The 23,056-nt window shown below is 50.1% G+C and overlaps 8 protein-coding genes across 8 annotated transcripts; 3 read left to right on the forward strand and 5 right to left on the reverse strand.

Annotated features, from left to right (window-relative positions):
• Positions 1 to 90: 90 nt before the first annotated feature.
• NFIA_087740 (uncharacterized protein) lies at positions 91 to 2,026 on the reverse strand (the record flags this gene model as incomplete). Its single annotated transcript, XM_001260714.1, has 2 exons — positions 91 to 1,824; positions 1,874 to 2,026. The coding sequence occupies 2 exons, from the start codon at positions 2,024 to 2,026 to the stop codon at positions 91 to 93; spliced, it is 1,887 nt and encodes a 628-aa protein (XP_001260715.1).
• A 703-nt stretch (positions 2,027 to 2,729) lies between these two features.
• NFIA_087750 (NADPH-adrenodoxin reductase) lies at positions 2,730 to 4,452 on the forward strand (the record flags this gene model as incomplete). The annotated part of the gene is made up of 4 exons (XM_001260715.1): positions 2,730 to 2,742; positions 2,833 to 3,035; positions 3,096 to 3,530; positions 3,580 to 4,452. The coding sequence occupies 4 exons, from the start codon at positions 2,730 to 2,732 to the stop codon at positions 4,450 to 4,452; spliced, it is 1,524 nt and encodes a 507-aa protein (XP_001260716.1).
• A 195-nt stretch (positions 4,453 to 4,647) lies between these two features.
• On the reverse strand, positions 4,648 to 5,106 carry aspf13 (allergenic cerato-platanin Asp F13; the record flags this gene model as incomplete). The annotated part of the gene is made up of 1 exon (XM_001260716.1): positions 4,648 to 5,106. One exon carries the CDS (start codon positions 5,104 to 5,106, stop codon positions 4,648 to 4,650), a length of 459 nt encoding a protein of 152 aa, XP_001260717.1.
• Positions 5,107 to 8,329: 3,223 nt separating this feature from the next.
• On the forward strand, positions 8,330 to 9,683 carry gprD (the record flags this gene model as incomplete). Its single annotated transcript, XM_001260717.1, has 2 exons — positions 8,330 to 8,923; positions 8,985 to 9,683. 2 exons carry the CDS (start codon positions 8,330 to 8,332, stop codon positions 9,681 to 9,683), a joined length of 1,293 nt encoding a protein of 430 aa, XP_001260718.1.
• A 3,660-nt stretch (positions 9,684 to 13,343) lies between these two features.
• Positions 13,344 to 14,180, reverse strand: NFIA_087780 (uncharacterized protein; the record flags this gene model as incomplete). The annotated part of the gene is made up of 1 exon (XM_001260718.1): positions 13,344 to 14,180. One exon carries the CDS (start codon positions 14,178 to 14,180, stop codon positions 13,344 to 13,346), a length of 837 nt encoding a protein of 278 aa, XP_001260719.1.
• A 1,179-nt stretch (positions 14,181 to 15,359) lies between these two features.
• On the reverse strand, positions 15,360 to 16,795 carry NFIA_087790 (uncharacterized protein; the record flags this gene model as incomplete). The annotated part of the gene is made up of 2 exons (XM_001260719.1): positions 15,360 to 15,763; positions 16,045 to 16,795. 2 exons carry the CDS (start codon positions 16,793 to 16,795, stop codon positions 15,360 to 15,362), a joined length of 1,155 nt encoding a protein of 384 aa, XP_001260720.1.
• Positions 16,796 to 18,276: 1,481 nt separating this feature from the next.
• Positions 18,277 to 20,717, forward strand: NFIA_087800 (polyprenyl synthetase family protein; the record flags this gene model as incomplete). Its single annotated transcript, XM_001260720.1, has 8 exons — positions 18,277 to 18,586; positions 18,637 to 18,665; positions 18,715 to 18,968; positions 19,020 to 19,653; positions 19,697 to 19,851; positions 19,896 to 20,059; positions 20,110 to 20,357; positions 20,403 to 20,717. The coding sequence occupies 8 exons, from the start codon at positions 18,277 to 18,279 to the stop codon at positions 20,715 to 20,717; spliced, it is 2,109 nt and encodes a 702-aa protein (XP_001260721.1).
• Positions 20,718 to 20,761: 44 nt separating this feature from the next.
• NFIA_087810 (uncharacterized protein) lies at positions 20,762 to 22,222 on the reverse strand (the record flags this gene model as incomplete). The annotated part of the gene is made up of 1 exon (XM_001260721.1): positions 20,762 to 22,222. One exon carries the CDS (start codon positions 22,220 to 22,222, stop codon positions 20,762 to 20,764), a length of 1,461 nt encoding a protein of 486 aa, XP_001260722.1.
• Between the last annotated feature and the right edge of the window lie 834 nt (positions 22,223 to 23,056).

Consider the following 23,056-nt stretch of genomic DNA (forward strand, 5'->3'; position numbering starts at 1 on the left):
CGTTACAATTCCATTCCATCATGAAAATGACCATTCCATCGTCAACAAATCTGATCATCCAAATATTACCATGAATCCCAACTTGCAGGTCTAGAGCCCAGCAAACCGAGCCCATCCGGCAGCTCTAATCGGCTTCGGACTCTCGGTGACCACGCCACCTCTACCTTCCTCGGCGATCTTTCCACTCACATCGCGTCGTCGTCCCACACCCAAGTTAGCGATGTAATTGCCGTACGCCAAGGAGGAGCCTGATCCAAAATCATGCCGACCGATGTCAGCCCCAGAGTTACTGACAACACGGCCCTTGCGATCACCGTCTGCAACGGCAGGATCCGTAGGTACAGGAGGGATCTCATTTTCGACGTCCAGATCATCGGCGTCGTGCTGCTTAAGCGAACCGTACGTGTTTAGTTTCTGGCTGTTGCGTTTGACGAGCTTGCTCCTCTTCCGGTCCAGATCGTGCGAGTCGGGATCGTTCTGACCGCTTACACTGCGCGCAACGCTGAGCCAAGGCTTAGTGTTGAGTTCTCCGTAGAAGCGGCCTTTCTTCTCGGGGCTGTCTGGGGAGGGAGGGGAAGCGGGAGGGTTAGGAGCGAGGTTCGGGATATCAGTGAGAGGGGCACGGGTCGAGGGGTGGGGTGCATTGTCGGTCTCGTCCTCGACTGGCTGTGGGGTGGGAGGGTTGAGGGCTAGAGGGTTGACCTGGAGGGAGGCGGAGAATTGTCGCTCGCGGTCGTTGTGGTCCAGGAAGATATTGATGTTGTGGTCGCCAATGTCTTGCTCGGCGTTGTCATAGAATCGTGTCACCTGAGGGATATCATGAATGTCCTCGTCATTCGCATAGTGTTCGTGGAAAGCTAGTGACTCGTACTCGCCGCGAACGTCCTCCGAGATAGCCTCGTTAAGGTGCAGTTCGTAGCGCTGGGCGGAAGTAAGCCAGTCCTTGAAACTGCTACCTGCAGAGATAAGGCTCTCCGCTTGACTGTAGGCTGACGAGGGTTCTCGACGGGCTAGGTTCTCATTCAAACCAGCCTCTGCCGGGGAGGGTGACCGAGAAGGGTAGACAATCCAGTTGTCCGAGTCTGGGCTTACGCATTGAGCTCTGTCAGGAAGGTCGCGAGAGACTTGCTGAGCGTGGTCGTTATGAGAATCTGCCAAGGGCGATTGCACCGACGCTTGCTGGTCATGCTGCGCCAGGAAGGAGTGTTGAGGAACAGGTGGTACGGGTGGGACAGCCGTGTCACAGTACATCGATTGTTGTGATCGCCTCTTCTCGTTCATAACGGAAAACCGACTCGAGCCATCTTCTGAGGACTGGTTGCGGGTGTGCATGAATGGCACTTGCCGAGCAGGGCCAATCAGGGGTTCTTCCATGGACGTGGCCGATGCAACAGTAGACTGGCTGAGATGCTTTTCGTTGATTTCCGACTTGTTTCGTTTATGAGGACGAGCGGTCAGATTGTCTTCGAGAGGATTCAGATCCGGAGGCAGTTGGGAGATCTGCCGGAATATTAAAGCCAGCCAGACGGAAATGCAGAGAGAGATCAAATGAAAGCTTCCGTTGACAATGCTAAGGATGAAAGTGGAATGAGCGATCTTGTCCGTGATACCAGCGTCCGCGCTCAGCAGAGTGCTCCAGTGGTAGGCATTGTTTGTGATCTGCTTGTACGCGATGTATGCGGAGAAGACATAGTATGGAACCAAGCCAAGGTCAAGCGTCGCCGCAAAGACCATGTAACTGGCCTGTGATCCAGCGGGTCTGGTAACGGGCGAGCGGCATAGGTGGTACATTCCATAGAGGGTATGAAGAATGGCAACGATAGGCTACACAGACATTAGCTGGATTCGTGTTCAACCATATTTGTGGACTCACCCCGACTCGAATGATCCAAATGATCGTGACAGCAACATTCTTGATGACAATAGCACAAAAGAGCGAGCCGAGAGCGCCGAGTAAAGCCAGCACACGCAGACCAAGCTGTATCTTTCGACCATAGACCACTCTCCCCTTTGTGCTGGGGCTCATGGGAGTCCAGCGGGACGCTCCATCAGGAAAGTTCGAATACTATTGATCGAGCATTAATCAGCACATGCGCGCTGTCGAGAGCAGTTCAAGAATTAACGTACCGAGTCAGGGTGTCTGTTGAAGCTAACATAAGGCCCTTTCTGCTTAGGTTTTGGCTTCGGACGAGTCCAGCTCGCCTGCGTCACGGCCTTTGGATTGAATGGACGATCCGTCGGACCATAGAAACTATGCGAGGAGGAAGGACCGTAAAGGAATGGAGGCAATGATCTCCCCATGGCCGCAATGGATGATGCTTATCGGCGCATCCACGCGAGGAGTGGAATGTGGGCGTTGAATGACCCAGACAGAAAGGAATGTTGGGGGGTGTTCAACCAAAATAAGTATGCAAGGTACGATGGGGATGTGGTTCGAGAAGCACGCGCGGAACCATGGAACGGGAAGAATGCACGAGGAGAAGAGGAGACTGTCATCAAGATATTAGTCTACCTTAGGTGATAATCATCATCAGAGATCGGAGATCGGGCCCTTTGAAGACAGCTCCCAATCGGGTGGAGCATCAACACTGGCGATAGTCGGCGCGGCAACCAGCTGATAAGGGTCACGTGCGGGCCTCGGAACGAAATGGAGTCATAGCTAGCCGACTAGATTTCTATTGTCTATTTTACGAGTGCTATTTTCTAATGGGTATTTCCATTAAATAACGATGAATCTCAAACGTGCTTCTTACCTTTGCGCACAATGCAGTTCAAAAATTAGTTACGCGTCGCTATACCGTCCACATGTTCAGCGACTGGCGCAATTGACAGTCCAGCGCCGTCACCAGAGCCAGACGATACGGGCCGATCGTCCGTTTCGCGTTGCCATTGTAGGGTCAGGACCAGCTGGATTCTATGCAGCCTATAGACTGCTCTCAAAGGTCGAGGATGCCGCGGTGGATATGTATGAGAAACTGCCGGTCCCCTTTGGCCTGGCACGATACGGAGTTGCGCCGGACCATCCGGAAGTCAAGGTACGCTCAATGCCTTTAAGCACGTCTGGGGAAACCATGTTGATTCCATTTTGGCAATAGAACTGCGAGGAAAAGTTCACTGAAGTTGCAGCATCTCCGAGGTTCAACTTTATCGGCAACGTCGAACTCGGCACAAGTCTCCCACTCCGAGCGCTGAAACCACATTACGACGCCATTCTATTCGCATACGGGGCGCCGAAAGATAAGAAGCTGGGTATACCTGGTGAGGATGCACTTCGGAATGTGTACTCGGCGCGAGAGTTTGTGGGGTGGTACAATGGCCTCCCGGAGCACCGTGATCTCGCACCGGATCTTACGGCCGGTGAGGATGCTGTGATTGTTGGCCAGGGAAACGTTGCCCTAGACGTTGCAAGGATACTATTGTCGGATATCAATACTCTACGAAGGACAGATATCGCAGAGTACGCGGTGGAAGAGTTGGTCAGGAGCAAGATCAAGCGTGTTCGGGTTGTAGGCCGTCGCGGGCCGTTGCAAGTACGTTTGACAAGTTTTTCCGCGGTATGCAATGCTAATCTGCTCTTAGGCCGCGTTTACGATCAAAGAGCTCAGAGAGCTTCTCCAGCTGCCTTCTGTGTCGTTTGATCCAGTTCCTCGAGACCTCTTTCCACCAGACGAGGTTATATCCACGCTTCCTCGGGCACAAAAAAGATTAATGCAGCTGCTGGCAAAGGGTTCGACCAATGACCCCAATACCGCGACCAAGTCATGGTCTTTAGATTTTCTTCTTTCTCCGGAATGCCTGAATTGGTCGCCTGTGCATCCTTACCGCCTCTCGTCCGTCAGGTTCTCCCGCAATGAACTGGATCCAAGCAACCCTCACACACCTAGTGCCAAGGTTACACCAAAGTACCTCTCAAGCGGGAAGCGGGCGCAAGTCGACATACCCGCCAACACTTTCTTCCGCAGTGTCGGCTACAAATCCCTCCCTCTGCCTGGTTTGGAAGATCTAGGCATCCAGTTCGATTCTGATCGCGGTGTGCTCCCCAACGACGGCTTTGGTAGAATTACCGTCCCGACCACCGCAGGGGGTAATGAGCGACTGCCAGACGGTTCGCTGATCACCCATCTGCCTGGGCTCTACTGTGCCGGGTGGGTCAAGCGTGGCCCAACTGGTGTCATCGCCTCAACCATGACCGATGCATTCACCACCGCTGACACTCTGGCTGCGGACAAGGCGAGTCAAACAGGCAAAGGATCATTGCTGAATGGGCCGGCCAATAGCACAGGTCTCGGCTGGGACGGTGTACGGCCCGAGGCGGAGAAGCGCGGGCTACGGCCAACCACCTGGCAGGACTGGGAACGCATCGACAAGGCAGAGCGGGAGAGGGGCCAGCAGAAGGGGAAAGTTCGAGATAAGTTTGGGCGAGTGGAAGAGATGTTGGAGGTTGTATCTTGATGACTGATGCCCTAGAATGTACATATACATAGATTGTATGAATCTTCACTCTGATGACATTAAAGGATTGTATATAAACATAAATCAACAAGTCTAAGGATTGAAAGAGGCCTTGAAAGCCAGGTCATTATGCATATGCAATGGCGAAAAACCACTTGATCTGTCCCTGTGTCTTCCCTGCAGCCAAAGATCCCTCTATACACCAGAGGCACAGTGGGATGGATCGGCCTCCTCATACGTTGCCTGCACCCTGCCCAACTCCACCGCCATGCCGTTCGTCAACTGGTTCATCGCACTCGTTGCAATGTTGAAGCCGCCAGGTGCGGCATCAATCGCCGTAACGTAGATTGTGTTTTGGTTATATTGCAGCTTGTAGCATTTTCCGCAGTTGGGGCTGTTCCAGCCCGGGATTGTGGGGGCGCCACCGATGCGAGCGAAGCCGGGGACGCTGCCGAAGGTAGGCCACTTGGTCACGAGGCCGTTGACGCCGTTGGAGCAGGAGACGTCGTTCATCGAGGTACCGCCATTGTCGTAGCGCGGGTCGTAGGAGACGGAGACAGGAATAGCAGCTCTGGCCTCGTTCTCTGGGGTCGGGGCCGCGAGAGCGGAGGAGAGGAAGAGGGAGAAGAGAGAGACGGATGTAGTGAACTTCATCTTGAGAGGACGAGTGGCTTTGCGAAAGTAATTGTCTTGATAGAGAAGTTTGAGATTGAGTGGTTAGATGCTTTGGTGTTGCTATAGTCCTGGCTGTGGTATCTGGGATCGTGAAGCTTTATATATGTCTCTTTCCCAGTCTGTCCCGCTCCCCTGTCTATTATTAGCAATGATATATTGAATACTTACGACCGATCAGGCGTCTTGCCCTGCCGGAGAGGAGAGACACTGGAAGAATCCATCACAACCCATGGGTAGGCCGACTCTCGATCCTCAGAAACCGGATCAATCGCATATCGACATGAGTGAGACACCCCCTCAGCTGGCCGTAGAAAGTTACTAGGCAACTGAGATCGACATGGGGCAGGAATCGTTGCCATGACACGACAGTGGTACTACAGATGACAGTGGAGTGCCAAATGCGGGGATCCAAGACTCTGCAACTGACACCCGTTCGAGTAACGCTCGGTCATCTGATGAGGTTGAGTCCACCCTGCGATGAGACATACAGCTTCACCCTCTTCCAGCAACTTCCACCCGGCTCGGGTGACACCGTCGATTTTTTTAGACATTTTTGTGATACTTCTCAAGTACACAACTGCGGAAAAGCGCACTGAGTTGATGATACCACTCCGTTGAACGAATGATGGTCCCGATAAACGAGACGCCTTAGACCCAGCATTATCGCCAAGCCATAATAATCATGCCTATTCTGGCTTGCTTGTACGCCTACGAACTGACCGCTTGGTAAGGCCTCCAGTCCATCAGACGCCACATTGATCGGTAGGATCTAAAGGTCGAACCTTGATCGATGGGAATCCGGTTAAGGTAAGGCTGAGCATTCCACAGCGTTTGCCAGTTGTCAGACCATACACAGTAAGCATTCGATGAGGCTAAGTGACAAAACAGGAAATCGTCTCACGTGTGGTATGCTTGTTGCTAAATATACATTCTGACACAAGCCGCCACCCGATGCAAGGATAGCCCTTGGCATTGAGCTTCTGAATTCTAAGGCAAGGAGAGCATCAGCAATTCGCACTGAAGAAATATCTCAATATCGAAGGCTCTCAAGATCTTTATCGTCTTTGGATCACGCATGACGCACGGTTGAGAATGCTGTCGGATTGGGTAATATCCGGTCGCTAACTTCCGAACGGGAGGAACATCCAGAAGCATCCAAAATAAGCGTATTCCCGTAAGCGATTTTGTTATGGCTATTGTGCAAGTGCATCAAATGTATGACAAATATTTGACAGGCTACCTGAACTGGGTCGATGTAGATGGTTTGATTCTTCTTATTATTGCGGAAACGGTATCTACTGACCGGATCAATGGATATCCATTCTGGAGGTTTCTCTCGACCGAGGTCATCAATCATCATTCGAAAATCTCTTCCACAGGTGAACTCTAAACAAACATGTCTTTTGCGTGCTAGATGCTAGTACCAGCCTCCAAGCCGCCACAATTGAGCCAGTGCGCCGCAGTTCATGAGGCTTTCTTGATCCAGATTCCAGATGAGATCAATGGATCAACTGGGAATCTCCGCGACGCTTACCTTGATTGCGGCCATTTGTCGGTATTCAGTCAAATCTTGGAATTGAAACTGTTTTCCCATGGTAAACATGCAGTTCTCCTGACTGAAATTGAGGGGAGGGGATCGGCATACGGACAGGTTTAAGCTTTGGACGGCGCCTTGACCGGACCGTCTACTATCCTAAGCATTCGATTCCACAGAAACAAATCAAATCCTAACCCACAAGCTTTGGAGCTTCGGAGAAAGTTCCATTTCGGCACTGGTGAAGTTATGCGTAGTCGATCTTCCACAGACTACGACTCGACTCCAGAGCGCGAGGCAATTTAAGAATGACATGCGTATGTAATAGCGCGATGGACATTCGTTAGTTGTCCTAATCTACCTATGGCTGTCTCCATTACATTATCCCAATGAAGTAAGTGGAACCGCTTGCCTGCAATCTGGCCTCTGTTCCTGATTCTTTTTCTAAAGTGCAACTTCATTGGATGTCCTAGCCTTGCCAGTTCAATTGCTGGTGGGTGTCTCCATTCTCATAAGGGACAATTCCTAAAAGCGCACTTGCGTGATATTGGAGGGACCTTTTGTCTTCATTGGCCTGTGCAACACCAAACTTGGCTGAAGCAGAGCTGTTTGAAAGAAGTGGCAACCTACCACTCCACATTGCCTGCTAGTAGTGTGGTCTGGTCGAACCTTGAGACCTTAGGATCTCGAAAGGCGGATTTTGAACGTCCGTGTATTCTCATGAAATTGAACAAGATTCGAGAGATCATCTCTGCATTCAATAGGAATGCAGATCGATATGATCTTCCAGACTGCTGGTTGCAATTCTCGACCCGATTCGCTAGGAAAACGTGCATAGGTATTACCTAGGTCATATCTACCGTTTTGACTTTTGCTCGTGATCAACCGCGGGGAATTTGATGTTACCACTGGCAGTCTGGCACCATATAGAGTCAGGACTGTTTTGCTGATCAAGCAGACTACCACTGTGTTGGGTCCAGCCCATGGTACAGCGGACCATCGCCTCGAGATCTGCTCCTATGCTCGCCAGAAAAGTCATCATGCTCGCAGCCACGCAGGTCATTTACGCCTCAATTTGCCCTCGATGCAGGTCAAAGGGTGCTTTGACCCCCAGCCTAACGCCACGTGTTTTGCGCCCAGACAGCTCGGCAAAAATTGACATGGCTTGTTTCCTACATATCGGATAGCACTATCTATCTAATATCTACTGTATCTGGAATGTCGTCGGCTCGAGACCGCCGTTTGGTGGATCGCCTGTGGAGACAACAGAGCCATATTGCCCCTCTTGCGGATCTCGTATTGTCCTGTCTCCTAGACCGCTGGGAAACTATCCCCTGCCATGTGGCCCTCAACAGGTGCTTTCGAGGATAGCCTAGGCTAGATTCATCCCTAAAGCATCACTTCTCGCTTGTCTAGCGAAATGGACAGTTACGGAACGAAAACTCAAGACCATGGTTCTCCCAAGTTCTTGACCCATCTGTCTACCTAGCTGGGCATAAGCCAAGGTAATAAAAGCTTTCGCCTTGACGTGGTCGACAATTCCATATTAGAGCCAGGAGTACCTGTCATGCTAGGAATCAGGAACCTACTCGCCGAACTCCATCAGTCTGGCATCTTTCTCAACGACCGCATCAGCAACCAGCCTTGAACGGGCGATGATAAACGAGGATGACTAGCTTGGTTCGAACGCTGCTACTGTTGCGAAGCGAAAATGGCGACAAACCGTACCTCACCGCTCGTTCTCAGGAAGTTCAGCCGCCGACATTCGCCGACGAGCCTCTGACGGGGAGCCTTCGGGCGGGCTTCATTGCAATAGGAGCAGTCGCTCTCTGCTCGTGGATCGCTACATTCTCGCTCATTTCCTTCCTAACGTACCGATTCATTTTCTGGCAGCGTTACTACAAGCGTCCTCTTGCGCACAATCAATATGTCTTTCTCATCTATAACCTCCTTCTCGTTGACATCCAACAAGCGACGGCATTCTTGCTCTGCCTGCATTGGGTCGCCCGTGGCGGTGTAAATTATCCAAGTGCGGCTTGCGTTCTGCAAGGGTGGTGGATTCAGACCGCGGATCCAGGAAGTGGTCTATTCGTGTTGGCCATTGCGATACATACTTGTGTAGTTGTGCTACGTGGGCGACAATTACCGTTTACGACGTTTGTCTGGTGTGTCGTTGGGCTCTGGGCTTTTATCATTCTGCTCGGATTGATTGCCGTCGGATTGTATGGCTCAAAGACCTTTGTGATTTCGGAAGCCGGCTGGGTGAGTTGTTCAGTGACTTCCTTGACGATGAATGAAGATTGGACGTACTGACTCTCAATAGTGCTGGCTCAGTCCGCAAGCCCAAGATGAGCGGCTCTGGGGACACTATGTATGGATTTTCCTTTCCGAATTTGGCACCATCGTTCTGTACGGCATCATGTTTTTCTACCTCCGGCGTCGGATGAAACAAGCAGCGGCCCTTCGACAGAACCACCAGGAAAGTCTTAACCGCTTGAACCGAGTCGTCGTGTACATGGTTATTTATCCTCTGGTATACGTTCTTCTCTCCCTTCCTCTGGCTGCAGGGCGGATGTCTACGGCCAGACATGTTGTTCCCAGCAAGGAATACTTTGCCGCCGCCGGTGCCCTCATGGCTCTATCCGGACTTGTGGATGTCATTGTGTACACCTTGACCCGCCGGCATCTGCTACTGGACACCGAGGTCAGCACGTCGGATCGTTACTACGCGCACACCGGCTCGAATCTGTACAACACGCACGTCAGCACCACCGTTGCGGGCCCTGAGAGCAAGAAGTCTCGGGTCAAGTCTCGCCTCCGCCGTGGGCTGCAAAGCATCAACGATACGGTGCTCGATGACCGAGGCGACTCGACAGAAGATATTGTACCGAAAGGCCCGAAAGGCGACATGGAGCTGAGCAATATGGCCCACGGAGTGTACCAAGAAACGACTATTGAGATCACGCACGAAGCCGCAGAGCCAGAGGAGGCATTACGGAAGCCAAATCGATTCAGCAGATAATCGTCCTGCTTCTTATTACAACCTCTTTTTTCCTTTGTTAGATACTATTTAATGTATGGAGATCTTGGATGATGATGATGTATGTTTGACTTGGCCTCAACAACCCCTTAATTACACATATTCATGCCTCAGCGACTTCCTTCCTGCTTCGATACTCTTTGAGTGAGACACAAAAGTAAGTATTGATCAGTACCAATAATCAGAGTCGAACCAATCGGCCACCGACCGAAACACTCCTTGAGAGACCTCCAAAAACAAGTCAACTGGGGCAAACTATCGTGAAACCTCGTATAACGACTGGCCACAATCAATGGTTGGCCCTTCCGTTATGAAGATCTACAATCCAGTCCCACTTGATGGAAGTTTGTTGGACCCACCGCTGAACGCTTACATGTGCTGCGTGCCAACGAGCCCGTCGGCCGAAGTCACTCAGGAAGATCATTACAAATTTCAGACATTCAATTTGAAGTTGTCTCTGGAGTCCGGTCTATCGCTCTCTAATGGGGATATTCCTTGTTTGAGTAGGAGGGTGCTCCGTAATACTCCGTACTCCGTTCATGACTCAAGATCCTGATCGCTGATCGGGATGCTGACTCAGGTGATGGTCGAAGCCCTAAGAACATCGGTTGTACATTACCACCATGGCAAGAAAGGTATACAACTTTCGGAGTAGAGTAGAGGAGGGAAAACTGGTACTACAAAAATACTGTCTTTAATAATTGTAAACTAAATGTAGCCCCGAGAATTGAAAAAAACTGAATCTCTAGTTAAGCAGCGCAAATGGCATGCTTGCAAGACACCAGACAGATAGTGTAATCGCAGGAGAAAAGACGTAGTTGACTGGAAACACCAGTGGGGACAGATAATGTAGAAATAAGTAGAATATCCCCTTTCCGGGGGCCTCTTCAATATTGCCTCTCCCTTCCTCAGGATCCTCGGATTGACTTGGAACAAGACCGCCCTCTGTCCTTCCAGAATCCCATACCTGGAGCATCCCCTGCCCCTCATTCCAATGCGGGATATGCCACAGAATCGGCTGAAACACCGTGCGTTCCTTCTTCTGCTTTCTATAATCTAGCCGGGCAGCTCTGGACTGGAGCCTAAGGCTGCGGCGCGATCATCGAGCCGGCCGAGTACGGGCGGAAAGGCGGCGGAAGGATGGAGAGGGTGCGGAGGGCTGCCAGGAATTGCTCATTTTTTGGGACTGTGGGCATGGACAACTTACCCTGACCATGAGCTCCCTGCCCATGGTGGAGGATATTTTTCATTGATTGTGTGTCCATTGAAAACGCATCACTCCGGATGGAGAGCGATGTTTGGCCGCTGTAAATCACAGTTAGACCATACTCAATAATGGGACTGTTCAATTTCGAAGATCAATTGCTTACATGGCCAAACGGCGGCGGCGAAAAGAGGGGGGCAGCTGCTGTTCATTGTTAGCCACAACTTGATCGGCAATATTCAAGATCTAGTATGGAATGACTTACCTGCGGGGTGGCCGCGGCCACTGGCCATCCAGACTGCGGAGTCAGGTCGACCCACGCAACATCTTCTCCCGAAATTTGATGTGAATCGTCTTCCAGAACGGGGTCTCGTAGCCCCAATGATCCGACCGTCTTGCTTGGTGAATCCTAGCACCAACCCAAGAATTACGTCGAGGAGTGCGCGGACTTGCGCGTCGGCTTTGGTGGAGGGCTCTGTCCTGTCCAGGTACTCAACGTAACGAGTACCTGGAGACATGAGGGTGAGATATACCTCTCTATACCCCTGATAAACTATGAGGCGGCTGATCTGTTAGCTATGTATTTATAAAAATCACGTTCATAGTGAGGTATATGTACCTTTTTTCCCGGAGCTCCAGAACTCCTCCCGACTGGCGCTTGAGCCATCCTGGGCGAGTTCCAGGTACTCAAGGGCCCTGTCTGTTGTGGTAAATGAGTAAACAGCCTGTTTCTAACAGAAGATGGCATTCACTGAGGAAGGTAGAGAATTCAGAAAAAGTCTTCGGGATATGGGAGTTCGGTGGTCTCGTCGTAGGCCCCTAAGTTCCACTTATCGCCTGGTTTGATTGTTCATCGTTAGACACTCACTTGCCCTGCAACATTCAGGATTCCACATGGAACGACCTACCTGCTTGGTGGACGCTAACCGTCATAATTCTTCTTCCGGAGTGTATTACAGCGTCCTAGCTGGCTTGCGGGTTCCGGAGGCAGCGAACTATTTGGTTAGTCAATGTGTCCTCCTAAGCCTTTTCTTCTTCAGATGTCAAGCTTACCTAGTCAGTGGCGAAAGGCGCCACTGCTGAACATTGGGGCCGTGGTGGGTACAACAAATTGCCTCTGATTTTGCACGAGAGCTTTTATCAAGTTCTGCGAGGCAATGCCAGGGCCACCACCACGGCCCCGACGGAAACCTCCACGCTAGCCCCGGGCTGCTGAAACGGCATCTGTCTGTAGCATCAGGTGTTAATGAAGAGCGTCTCCACGTGTATACGGTAGGGTGATGTACATGTACCGCGAGCCTCCGCCGAATCACCAGCTCCGCCGCCTCCCCCTGAACACACTGCCAGCCTGGAGAACTAAAGGCCGTCGAAGGTATCGTCAACTGGGAAGGGTCGAAACATTTCAGAGTTCTTACTTTATGGACTTTCTCCGAAACAGGAGAAGCAAATGCCGAGCATCAGGCCACTGCCTGATACCACAGCGATAACGAAAGCCACAAAGCAGGATCCATGGTCAGTCATGGAAGTGTTTCATTGTATAGGGTAAAACCCTACGAATACGGAACCTTCCGTAAAAAGAAGAGCAATGTTTCCTCAGAGCAAAGAGGCCCATCAGGCAAAGATTTAAAATCGAGTCTTTCGGAACTGGAAAACGGATGAATAGCAAAGTGGAAAGATGTAGAAGGAAAGGAGAGTTAGACAGAGGGAGATCAGTGTATTTATGCTGAGGGATCAGGACTTACAAGACTCATTGAAGTATCTCTATTCACTATCAAAGAACCAGTTAGTGAATATAAGCTGTAGATTGAATAGGAGTGCCGAGTTATACCTCCGGTGCGAATAAGAAAGTATATACATTTAATACTCAAGACTATTCACTGTCGAAGTATTTTAGAAGATGTAGACACTTTCTTTCCTATTCTCTCTGCTTCGTTAGCTAGTAAGGGATATTAGACTTGAGATATTACTATATCTACAATGCTCGCCAAGTCCTGAACAATGCCTAGAATGCACTTAGGCCTGACTGTTGTCATGTCAGAAGCTGTCTCCTTCTCAAGTTCCCCTTTTTTGTAATCAGAGCTGATTTAAGATAGAATATACTTTTGCTTTTATGATATGCAGCATGGCGTCAGAATCAAGGTTATGATCAAGGTAGTGGCGAAGAATATACTTGCTTTACTATTAGGTCGTCGATTAGGAACAATAGGAGGGAATCCCAAGATCAGATTCAGATGTAAAGGCTACTGACCGGTAAGCAGTACGTACTCGGATGGTTTACTTCCAACAACGAAAGTATGTAGCTTGTACGGAGAGAAGGGCAATGGAGGAGGGAAGCAGGAGGGTGGAAGTATCACGTAGGTCGAGGGAGACTAACCACCAGTGGCAGTCCTTTTCCGGCGACTTAATATTGACACTTCTCACTTCAAGGTCATACAATTCTATCCGATGGTAATATCAAGCAAGTCTCCATGTTTCCGCTTCCCCCACTCCTCGAATCCTTGTCGTAGCGACTCAGTCAACACAGGATCATACCGCATCCCATCCTCCGGGAAGGCCATTCGCTTCGTCCTCCACGTCAGCCAGTTCTCCGCTTTGGCACCCTCAGGCGCCCGGAGAAGTCCTATCGCCACGTCCACGATGTCCTCCCGTCCATCGCAGTCGTAAAAGACCGTCGCACCGCAAGTACCGCAAAACGTCCTCCGCACTCCTTTGCTGGAGACATAGCCTTTGGACGAACCGAGGAGTAGATCATCCGGGATCTGCGGCGTGATGAGCTTCTTTGGGATAAACGTCCAGGCTATCACATGAGCCCCGTCTGTGAGTCGGCAAGTATCGCAAGCATCCAAACAAGCAATCCATTTCGACTCATCGACGGGGGATACCCACTTGTATCTCATCTCTGGGTCATCGAGGATTTCCTGTGTTGGACGGGAGAATTGGAATGATACACCTCCGCAGTCGCATTGCGCCAGTAGTTTTCCGTCGGTTTCTTGCGGATGATCGATTGTGTCGTCTGGCGGATTCCACACTGTCATCTCCTTCTCCCCGGTTCGTGGTAGCCACTCCGCTAACCCGCCATCCAGCGTAGGCTCGGTATATATATGCTTTTTGATATCCCAGATCCCAGTATCATCACGGTTTGCGTCGAAGATGGCCGTCGAGATCACCCAGTCACCAGTTTCCATCAGTTCACCGCCAATTTGGCAACCACATGTACTGCAGAAGTATCTCTTTGCTGGCGATTCGGGCCGGATATAGGGAGTTATATTTGCCATGCTCGATGGTGCTACGAAATCTGGCCTTACGCCGGATGGAAGCGGGGCATGGAAGACGCAGAGGGTTCCATGTTGGTGACGGCAGATGTTGCAGTGGCAGAGATGGACTGGCAGGGGGAGGGATGTTACAGGGATGCTGATATTGAAGTGCACTGATTTGCAGTGACACTGTGCTGTTAGAATCTTGGTTGCGGTCGACATTTTGGTTAAGAGACTTGCGATGCGGTGTTTTGGAGAATGAGGGGTTGGACGATGACGGGAAGACTTATATGTCTGCTATCAGGTGACCTCGTATTTCAAAAGTCATCGCTTGCTTCCCGGAACAGATCAAACTGGGTTATTTGTCCGCATATAAGCGGTGCTGGTAGATATCCCGTGCTGGTATCATTGAGTCGGTCGCTCTGCCTGAAGTATCTAGGGTTCGGTACCAAGCCCTAAACGGTGCCCGACAATGGGGGTCCCAAGTATTCCTGTCAATATCACATTTTGATTTTATTATAGAACAATTGAGAGCATCAACCTCAAATAAATTCAAGGCTGCTCGCTAAAGTTATTCACAGATGGAGTCAAAATTCATGGAGGGATCGTCCCACACCAAATCGTCAAACCAGTTAAGAAAGTCTTGACTTGTCATTGCGTCAGGTAGCGGCTGGACCATCCCAAGGTGGCTTTGGCCTACAGGACAAGGATGAGATAAGCTCGGCGCATCCTGATTTGGCTGCCACTTTTCCCAGGGAATTGCAATGTGAGATGAAGGTCCCTCCTTGTTCAGTGTATCATCCAAAAGAGCACCAATGACTTTGCTAATTTGAACACAGACGAGAAAGTCAGGCCGATCGGGAAAACATTTGCGCTCGAACCATGCCAGTAATACGCTCAAGTCGCGGATGATGTTGGCGCAAGGAATAGAGGTCTGTAATGGGAGTCCGAGAAGAGTGCTATGATGAAGTTCGGTGGCAAGGGTCCCAGCACCTGGAAGGCCGTAGAAAAGGAACTAGCACTTGGGGTTAGCTTGCAGTCAAGATACAAGGGCGGCAGCGCACCGTCCATGTAAACCGCTCGCGTAATTCAGGATAGCAATGCTGCTGCTGAACGAACTCAAGTACGCCCGAAAGCAGCTTCGCTGATGTTGCCAGGAGGCAAGTCTTAGTCATTTGACCATCTTGAGTGAGCATTCGTTCAATCAAGAATCCACTGTAAAGATAGTCCAGATGAACAATTAAAAGTGCCACGCATAATTGCGGGTTCGATGTTTCCCAGACGCTTTCGTTGTAGCGGTATTGCGGTGGAACCTTTGACCACGCGTCCTGATACTCTCCGTACAAAGTCCTGCGTATCTATTAGCAAGGCATGGTAAATGGTGAGTATGGCATACGAGAGAGTCTCCGAGAAAGTCTGGGTCCTGTTGCCCAATGACAGGCGTAGAATCTTGTCGCGAAGGTGAGCTTGTTGGTACCGAAGTCGAATCAAACTGGCTGGCCGGATGGGCTTATCCTTCCCGTTAGGACACTTCCACCCATCCCGGTCAAGGCCTTGCAAAGCCGCATCAAGTCGGCTGCTCTCAAGCAAGACCTCTTCATCGTCTAGATCGAACGGGTTTGGCAAGTCACAAAAATCGCTATCTATCCGCGGAGCCCTACCAAGGAAAGTAGAAAGACTTTTGTCCTTAGTAACGGCCAACGCAAAAATTCTTTTGCGGGTCTCCAGGATGAAGAAAGGAACTTCAGGTGGTGAGGATATGAGTCGATGGAAACCCATGACGAATAATTCGGTCGTAAAGTCACTGGCTCGGTGGTATAGAATATTACCTGCAACAGCTGGTGAGCATTTTCATGTCTGGAAGGCGAGGGAGAGAGGACCATACTTGCGTCTCCAAAAAGAATCGATGCTAAAATAAAGTTCATAAACCGCGACCAAACTGTAAGATCATTCACCTGATTGTATTCCTCACAGATTCCCACGCAGATCTTGCTGGCAGTGTACATTTCTGCAGCGAGGCTTTGCTGGCTATAAAAAACGGAGACCCCAGCGAGAGCAAATATGAGGCCAACAAACTCTAGTCGAAAATTCTCAGCAGTGAAATACCCAAGGAAGTCAGGCACTGTGGTATGAGCCGACAGGGATGGGAATCTCTTGTGTAGATTTCGTCTGGCATTTTGAAAATGATGATCCAAAATCGCTTCTTCATTCTGACTCGCAATCAACTCGCGAAGAAGCGCGGAGATCGGGTCGAGAACCAAAGGCCGCGGGATGACGGTAAAACGACCGCTATTATAATATTGAGTAATGAGTCGGTCTACACGTTCCGGAGAAGCCAACAACTTTCTGAATTGTTGCTTCACGGCATCAAATGGCCAAGGGTCCTTGTCTCGAGGATGTGCTGGTTTGCGAGAGATGACAGGCGAGAATCTCGGACATATAGAAAGAATGCTAGAAGAGCCGACATATCCCGACGGACTCAGATCAGGACTTGTACCCTCTTCGTCGAAACTCTGTCGTTGCTCTCCTACAGTTGTTCGACTTCTCGGTTGTTTTTCAGGCGATGCGCTCCTCGAAGGTCGGCCAACGTCCTTTTCACCGTGGTAGTACCGATACTTCGTTTTCGGACGAGTCATCGGGGCTGGATGATAGAAGCACTGTAGAGCATGAGTTTTACCTCCGAAATTACGACGCTGTTTACCTGTTCTGGAATGCCACGAGCCCTGCATCGTCCACAGACCGGTGCATGGTCGCATCGGATTTTAGAGATACGACAGGGCTCACACGACGTGGGTTTTCCATTCCGTCGATACATCGAATCCTGAGTTCAGATATGAGTATCAGAGAGTAAGAGAAACCAAGTGCCTTTCTGATGGATGAGGTGTGAAGAATCAGTGTGCTCTAGTATATCGGATCACAGTTAACTCAGTCCGACTTTACTCCGACATCCTTACCCGAATAGGAAATTCCTATCCGACCAACCTCAGCTTGAGGACAACGGGTGCTTGAGTCCGTCCAATACTAGGAATTCTTCACTGTTTTCGGAATTATCTTGGCTCTTCTGTTCTAATAATTGGCTACCTATGTACTCGAGAGAGAACTCCGCGGACATTTCGGCGTTGCGTAGTCCTTCGAAAGAAACAAGTCTGCTCTTGTAAATGACCAGCTCGTCGTCACCAAAGTATGCCTGAAGCACCCTACCTTTCATCTCTGCCATGAAAGATATTACCATGATCTGTTGCGCGAGGAAACATCAGTGTTTAGGTTAGCTCGGTATTGGATGACTCAGGCAAAGACTTACAGGAATGACATTATGCTGCTGGAAGGAGTCACTTTCAATTCGAGTCAGCATGACTGCTCTGCGCGTCGAAGGCTGTCATCATTCCTCTCATACTTATGTCATGAAGTTGGTCCTGTGGCTTGCCTGATTCCCAGGCATTAATTCACTGGAAGTAGACTCGTCATAGTGAAAAGAGAAGGACTCTATCCATTTCTGTGGTTGCTGCCTTACAACAGTCAGTTGTCTGAGTGCCAGAGGATGAGGAAGCTGTCTTCTTTCCTATTCATTAGGTATATACAATGTTTTCATCATCATCTATGTATCATTCTAAACCACGGCACTGGACTAGACTCCGGCCACTTTGAATTAGTACCTAGTATCTTATTGACTGCAGTTGCACTATTGTTTCTATGGCGCTACAAATGGCGTCTAGACACGTTCTTAGCTGAGTGGTTTAATAGTTGACAGGTTGACATTCCTAGGCACTAAACCTTCTCCTGCAGATTAATCTGCGTCCGAAAGCCCCTAAAGCCCAGTAGAAGCCTCGCAAGCAAGCCACAATCACCATCTATTGAAATATACCACCACTAGCGGCTAAAAAGGCCTCTGGACTATCATTCTTCTGACACCATCACCTCTGAATAACTAATGAGCAACGTGGAGGGGCGTGCATATTCTGCGCAACACATCAGCGCAGCCAATCGTTACCCGCCAGAATGGGGACGCCGAATTGCTTTTTCGGGGGGGACAGACTCGATAAGAATCCCAATCCCCCGAGTCTACGGAGTACCTGGCAAACATCTACCATACTAAGCATCGCGGATATTCCTAGCCAGCATGTCCGACTTTCCTAACCTTTCATACAGCTATCTCTACTCAGATCCTCCAGACCCAAATGAACAACTTCCCCCGTTGTTCTTCAACACGCTACCCTACCGCAAATCGCGATTCCATGAAACGGCCACGTCTAGCTCGCTCGACGTAATCAAAAAAGTCGCTCAAAACTCGACCAAGAGTCCAGAGACTCTTTTTTCTCGAGGATGTATCGCTTCTACCGGTCATCTGATCTCGTTGGGTGCGCCCGAATTGCCACCTGCGTGGGTGCCCCTGATGGCTGAGATGTGCGAACTGGTATTGCATTATGACGGTATTCAAGCCTCCTTTATTATTGAGGTACCGTGTTCTTATGACCTATAGATGACATTGATACGCTTGATGCACAAAGCGTAAGATTCTTCGCCTTTTCTTCGAGGGAAAGGTACTGACACCGAGCAGAAAAAAGACGTCCTCACTGATTCCACCTTGAGCGTCCTGTCCATGTGGAAACTTGGTCAACCAGCTGCGCTCGAGTATGACATAAGCAAACGGTTTGAAGTGTTCTTGAATAATTTGCCCGACTTCACGCCAGACATAAGGTCACTGCTCCTCAAAACGTCGGTAGAGATGATTGCTGCGCAGTCGACCGGCAGCCAGTCCGGCATGTCGCTCGAAGAGTACAAGAAAGCTCGGATGGAGAGTTCCGTTGCCAGGTGAGCGATGCCTTTAACTTACGGATTCAGGTAATCGCTAACCTGGATCAGACAAGCTTACGAACTCATTGCTTACATGCAGGGCCTGCGGCTGAGGGAAGATGAACGGCAAGCCGTGTCGGAAATGGTCGATTGTGGTATTTTGAGCCTATCGCTGTCAAACGACTATTACAGCTTTCATCGAGAGTTCGACGACCATTTTCGCTCTGGTAGCCTTGATGCATTCCACAATGGAATGGCACTGCTGATGGCTGAGTATGGGTATACCGAGCTTGAAGCAGGAGATATTCTGAAGCGAGAGGTAGTTACCGCAGAAAAGAACTTGATGGACCAATACAGACACTGGGAGAAGGCGTCGGTATCCAAGTCGGATGATCTTCGCTCCTATCTCCTCCTTTTCATTCTATCAATTGGCGGGGCAAATTACTGGCAGGCCCAAACCCCGAGGTATAGGAACGATGGGTTTACAACCACAGCCGAGGATCGAGCTCGGTTGCTTCAACCGCGACGGGACCCGGTCCTTAAACTAGAAGGACATCCGCCTCCGGCAGCGCTCGATGGGAACCAGAAAAAGACGGTGAATAGAGAGAATCATGAAGCAGATTTCCCGGGACCCAAAGCAGCAAACGGCACCGTCTTGGGAATCGATGTTTGTGCACCTTTTCAGGTTGCCGATGCCGATGAGGTTAGTTTTTCACCTCAACTGCTACCGATAGCTAATTTTTCAGATTTGTATGACTCCGTTCAACTATATCAAGGCTCTTCCTGGCAAAAACACCTTGGCCAGATTCAACAATTGCCTACGAGTGTGGTTCAGTGTACCAGATGATATCTGTTCAGTCCTGGGAGAGGTCATGGTCATGCTTTTCAATTCAACACTACTGTATGTCTACCCAACTAGAAGAAGCCAACTCGCTAATGATACAGATTGGATGATATTGAGGATGGTTCAACACTTCGCCGGGGTAAACCCGCTGCACATCTCAAATTCGGACTCGGTCAGACCGTCAACACCGCCACGTTTCTGCATGCGGAGGCCGTGGGCTATACTCTTGAGCATCTTGGTCCCGATTGTTTGAAAATAGTACTAGGTAAATCCTTTTTGTCCCGTGGCCGACTATATACTAATTTGGTTTTGTAGATGAAATCAAAACACTTGCTCGCGGCCAGGCGCTAGATCTTAACTGGACGTTCAACAAGACACGTCCGACTCTCAATGAGTACTTCATCATGGTCGATCATAAGACTGGAGGCTTTTTTCGACTGCTACTACGTGGCCTGTGCTCTCTGTCAGGCTCTGGACTTGACCCTGATCTGGAACATTTGATTACCCTCATTGGGAGATATTATCAAATCCGCGACGATTATCAGAATCTCGCGTCCGACGAGGTGGGTCTCTCGGCTTAACTTATGCTCCAAGTCTAACTTGAATAGTACACCGCAAAGAAAGGATTCTGCGATGATCTCGACGAGGGTAAGTTCTCGTTTCCGGTCCTCCACTTGCTTGAGCATAGTCCGAAGTCAGATGAGCTATTCAAGGTCATCTACGGAGAGGACAGGAAAGCGCAGCTGTCGCATGCCGACAAGTTACGTATTCTGGCCGAGATGAAGGAGGTCGGGAGCCTGGCGTATACATTGGAAGTGTTAGAGAAGCTGTTTACTACAATGCTAGAGACACTGGACAGAGTGGAGGAGAAGATGGGCAAGAACAAGCCGCTGAGATGTTTGATGCTCATGTTGAAACTATAGCTTATATACATAATCAGCTTCGAGGCAGACTGCAAATAGGACTACTAAAATCCTGGATGCTGATAATACTCTTCAAACCTCCTCTGAATATCCACTTCCTGTAAGGCAATCGCAGCACAAAACACCGTCTTCATCACAACCCACCCAACAACCGCAGGAATCAGAAACACCACCGTCCAAGCAAACACAAACAGATGCTCCAACAGCGGCGGGTCATCTGCAACTTTCTTCTCGTCGCCGATCGTCCTCCATTCCTCCCCAGTCGACCAAGCATCGACCCCCCGCCGCGGCCCTCGCACAAGCCATCTGGCCAACTTAAACCCAACTACCAGTATCAACGGAAGAGAGATCACCTCCCCCACCCACGCAAAAGCAAACGGAGAAACAGGCGGATACCCAAACGCCAAGAAATACACCGCACAGACAACCGACAGCACACCCAAACACATAACCTCCAAAACGCGGCGAGTAAACGTCACCCCCGTAGCCGGGCGGCGCGCACGCAGAACGGCCATCACCACCGACCCCAGAAAGACCGGCAGGAGAAGCACCACGGTAATCCTCGTACCCAGGGATACGACGAACATCACCCAGCGGGGTCTCATGATCCACCCTGTGACAAGGATGGTGATTGTGCGTAGGTTCTGGTGGCCCAGGTAAAGCACCGCCAGAGCCTCGAGGGTTAATGATACATACGGCATTGCGTGGCGTAGGACATGAAACAGTTTAAACAGACGACACCGCATATGTGCGCAGCAGAGTCTGGGGTCGAGCGATTCGTGGTTTATGGCTTTGCGGAGGTAGAAGTCTTTAGCTGGGGTCATGCGGCTTCGTTCTACGTCGTCGGGGCTTTCAGTTACGATGGAGCAGAATCTCTCAATGCGGGTGCAGAGGGGGAGAAGGGTCTTTGCGTCGTTGGGGTCGATGCCTTGTTCTGCGATGACCTCCTTCCCGTGGACGGGGTTCGGGTTGGATGTGCTGGACAGAGTGATGAGCGGGACTTCAGGCCAGGTCGTGTGTACGACTATCCTTGTCCGCGGTGGGTTGTAGTATCCCGTCAGGAGTTCCAGTAAGAGGAATTTGGTTATCAGGCAGGTTGCCCATGTTGTCGCCCACCAGATCTGGACGGAGTAGACCAGACGGAAGTAAAGCGGGATGGTGACGAGGACGAAAAACCCCCATCGGGCAGTAATGTAGATATTCCGTGGTCCTCTGCCGAGTGCACTCATCACGTAGGGCCCACCATGACCCTGGAACTCCTTCTCCGATGCGATCCATAGAGCTGCCGGGAGGTCTGCCACGTTGGATACCCTGCACCCGAGAACCCCGAATACAGTGCGGAGAGTCCAGAGCGCCCCTGTGATGGGTGATAGAAATGCGGCGTTGACTTTCAAGTCATCGACGATTGAGACATGGCCTGCTGGTTGGAAAAGCACACTGATGGATGTGCAGAGTAAGGCGCAGAAAATGTGCCATAGTGGGAGGGCACTGTCTTGAAGACACATGGTGCATTTCTCCTCCAAGGTCAGATTGGCGTATCCATGTTGAAATTAAGTATTCCTGCTGAGCCGCAAACCCTGACGCTGCTTAATTTGCTAAGCTTGGCGATAATCCCGTATAAGAATTGGTCTGGTCCTTTATTGGATGGAAGCTGGCTAAGCGAACGGGAATAGCGCCACGTTTTCCCAGAATGGAAACATGGTTTTTGAGACCACGCTTCTACCCGCTGATTGGCACATTCACATCGGTTAGTTTTCCTATTCACTTTCTGACTTTGACGTCTCAGCCTCATTATTTGAATGGCCCTTTAAGAACAATCAATGGCTGAGTGAATATGTTGTCTTTGGGTCATTCACATGCTTTAGCAATATAATCTCCTTCCTCATTCTCCTTCTACCTTTTTCAACTCCTCTTGTCTTGACAATATATTACTAGCTAGAGCTGCCTCTTTTGTCGTGTAATTTCTTGCAGCAGCCTTCTGGAAAGGAATGTGCTAGAATCATTTGCAGCACTCGCAAGCTGCAAGGTCATCAGAGGAATCTTTTGCATACTGAGGCTTGATGAAATCGCGACACGAAAAGCTCTAGACTGGGCACATGTGTCTGGCTACGGGACAGACGATACTGTCGTGGCTTGTATCACAGCCGAAAGAGCTCTACGATTGTGCTTACTTGAATTCCCCTTGATGGAGTCCGACAGGAAACGATGCATCCATCCACTAGGTAAGTTGATGGAATATTTCTATCTCCGAGTTACTAGAGACTCTAACAGACAACAGTGTACGTGTGGTAGGACAGCTTTGCTTGGCTACCTTACAGCCGGTGGGTTGTATGAGCAGC

Source organism: Aspergillus fischeri, genomic scaffold (assembly GCF_000149645.3).
Source record: "Aspergillus fischeri NRRL 181 1099437636264 genomic scaffold, whole genome shotgun sequence".
In the NCBI taxonomy this organism is placed as follows: Eukaryota; Fungi; Ascomycota; class Eurotiomycetes; order Eurotiales; family Aspergillaceae; genus Aspergillus; species Aspergillus fischeri.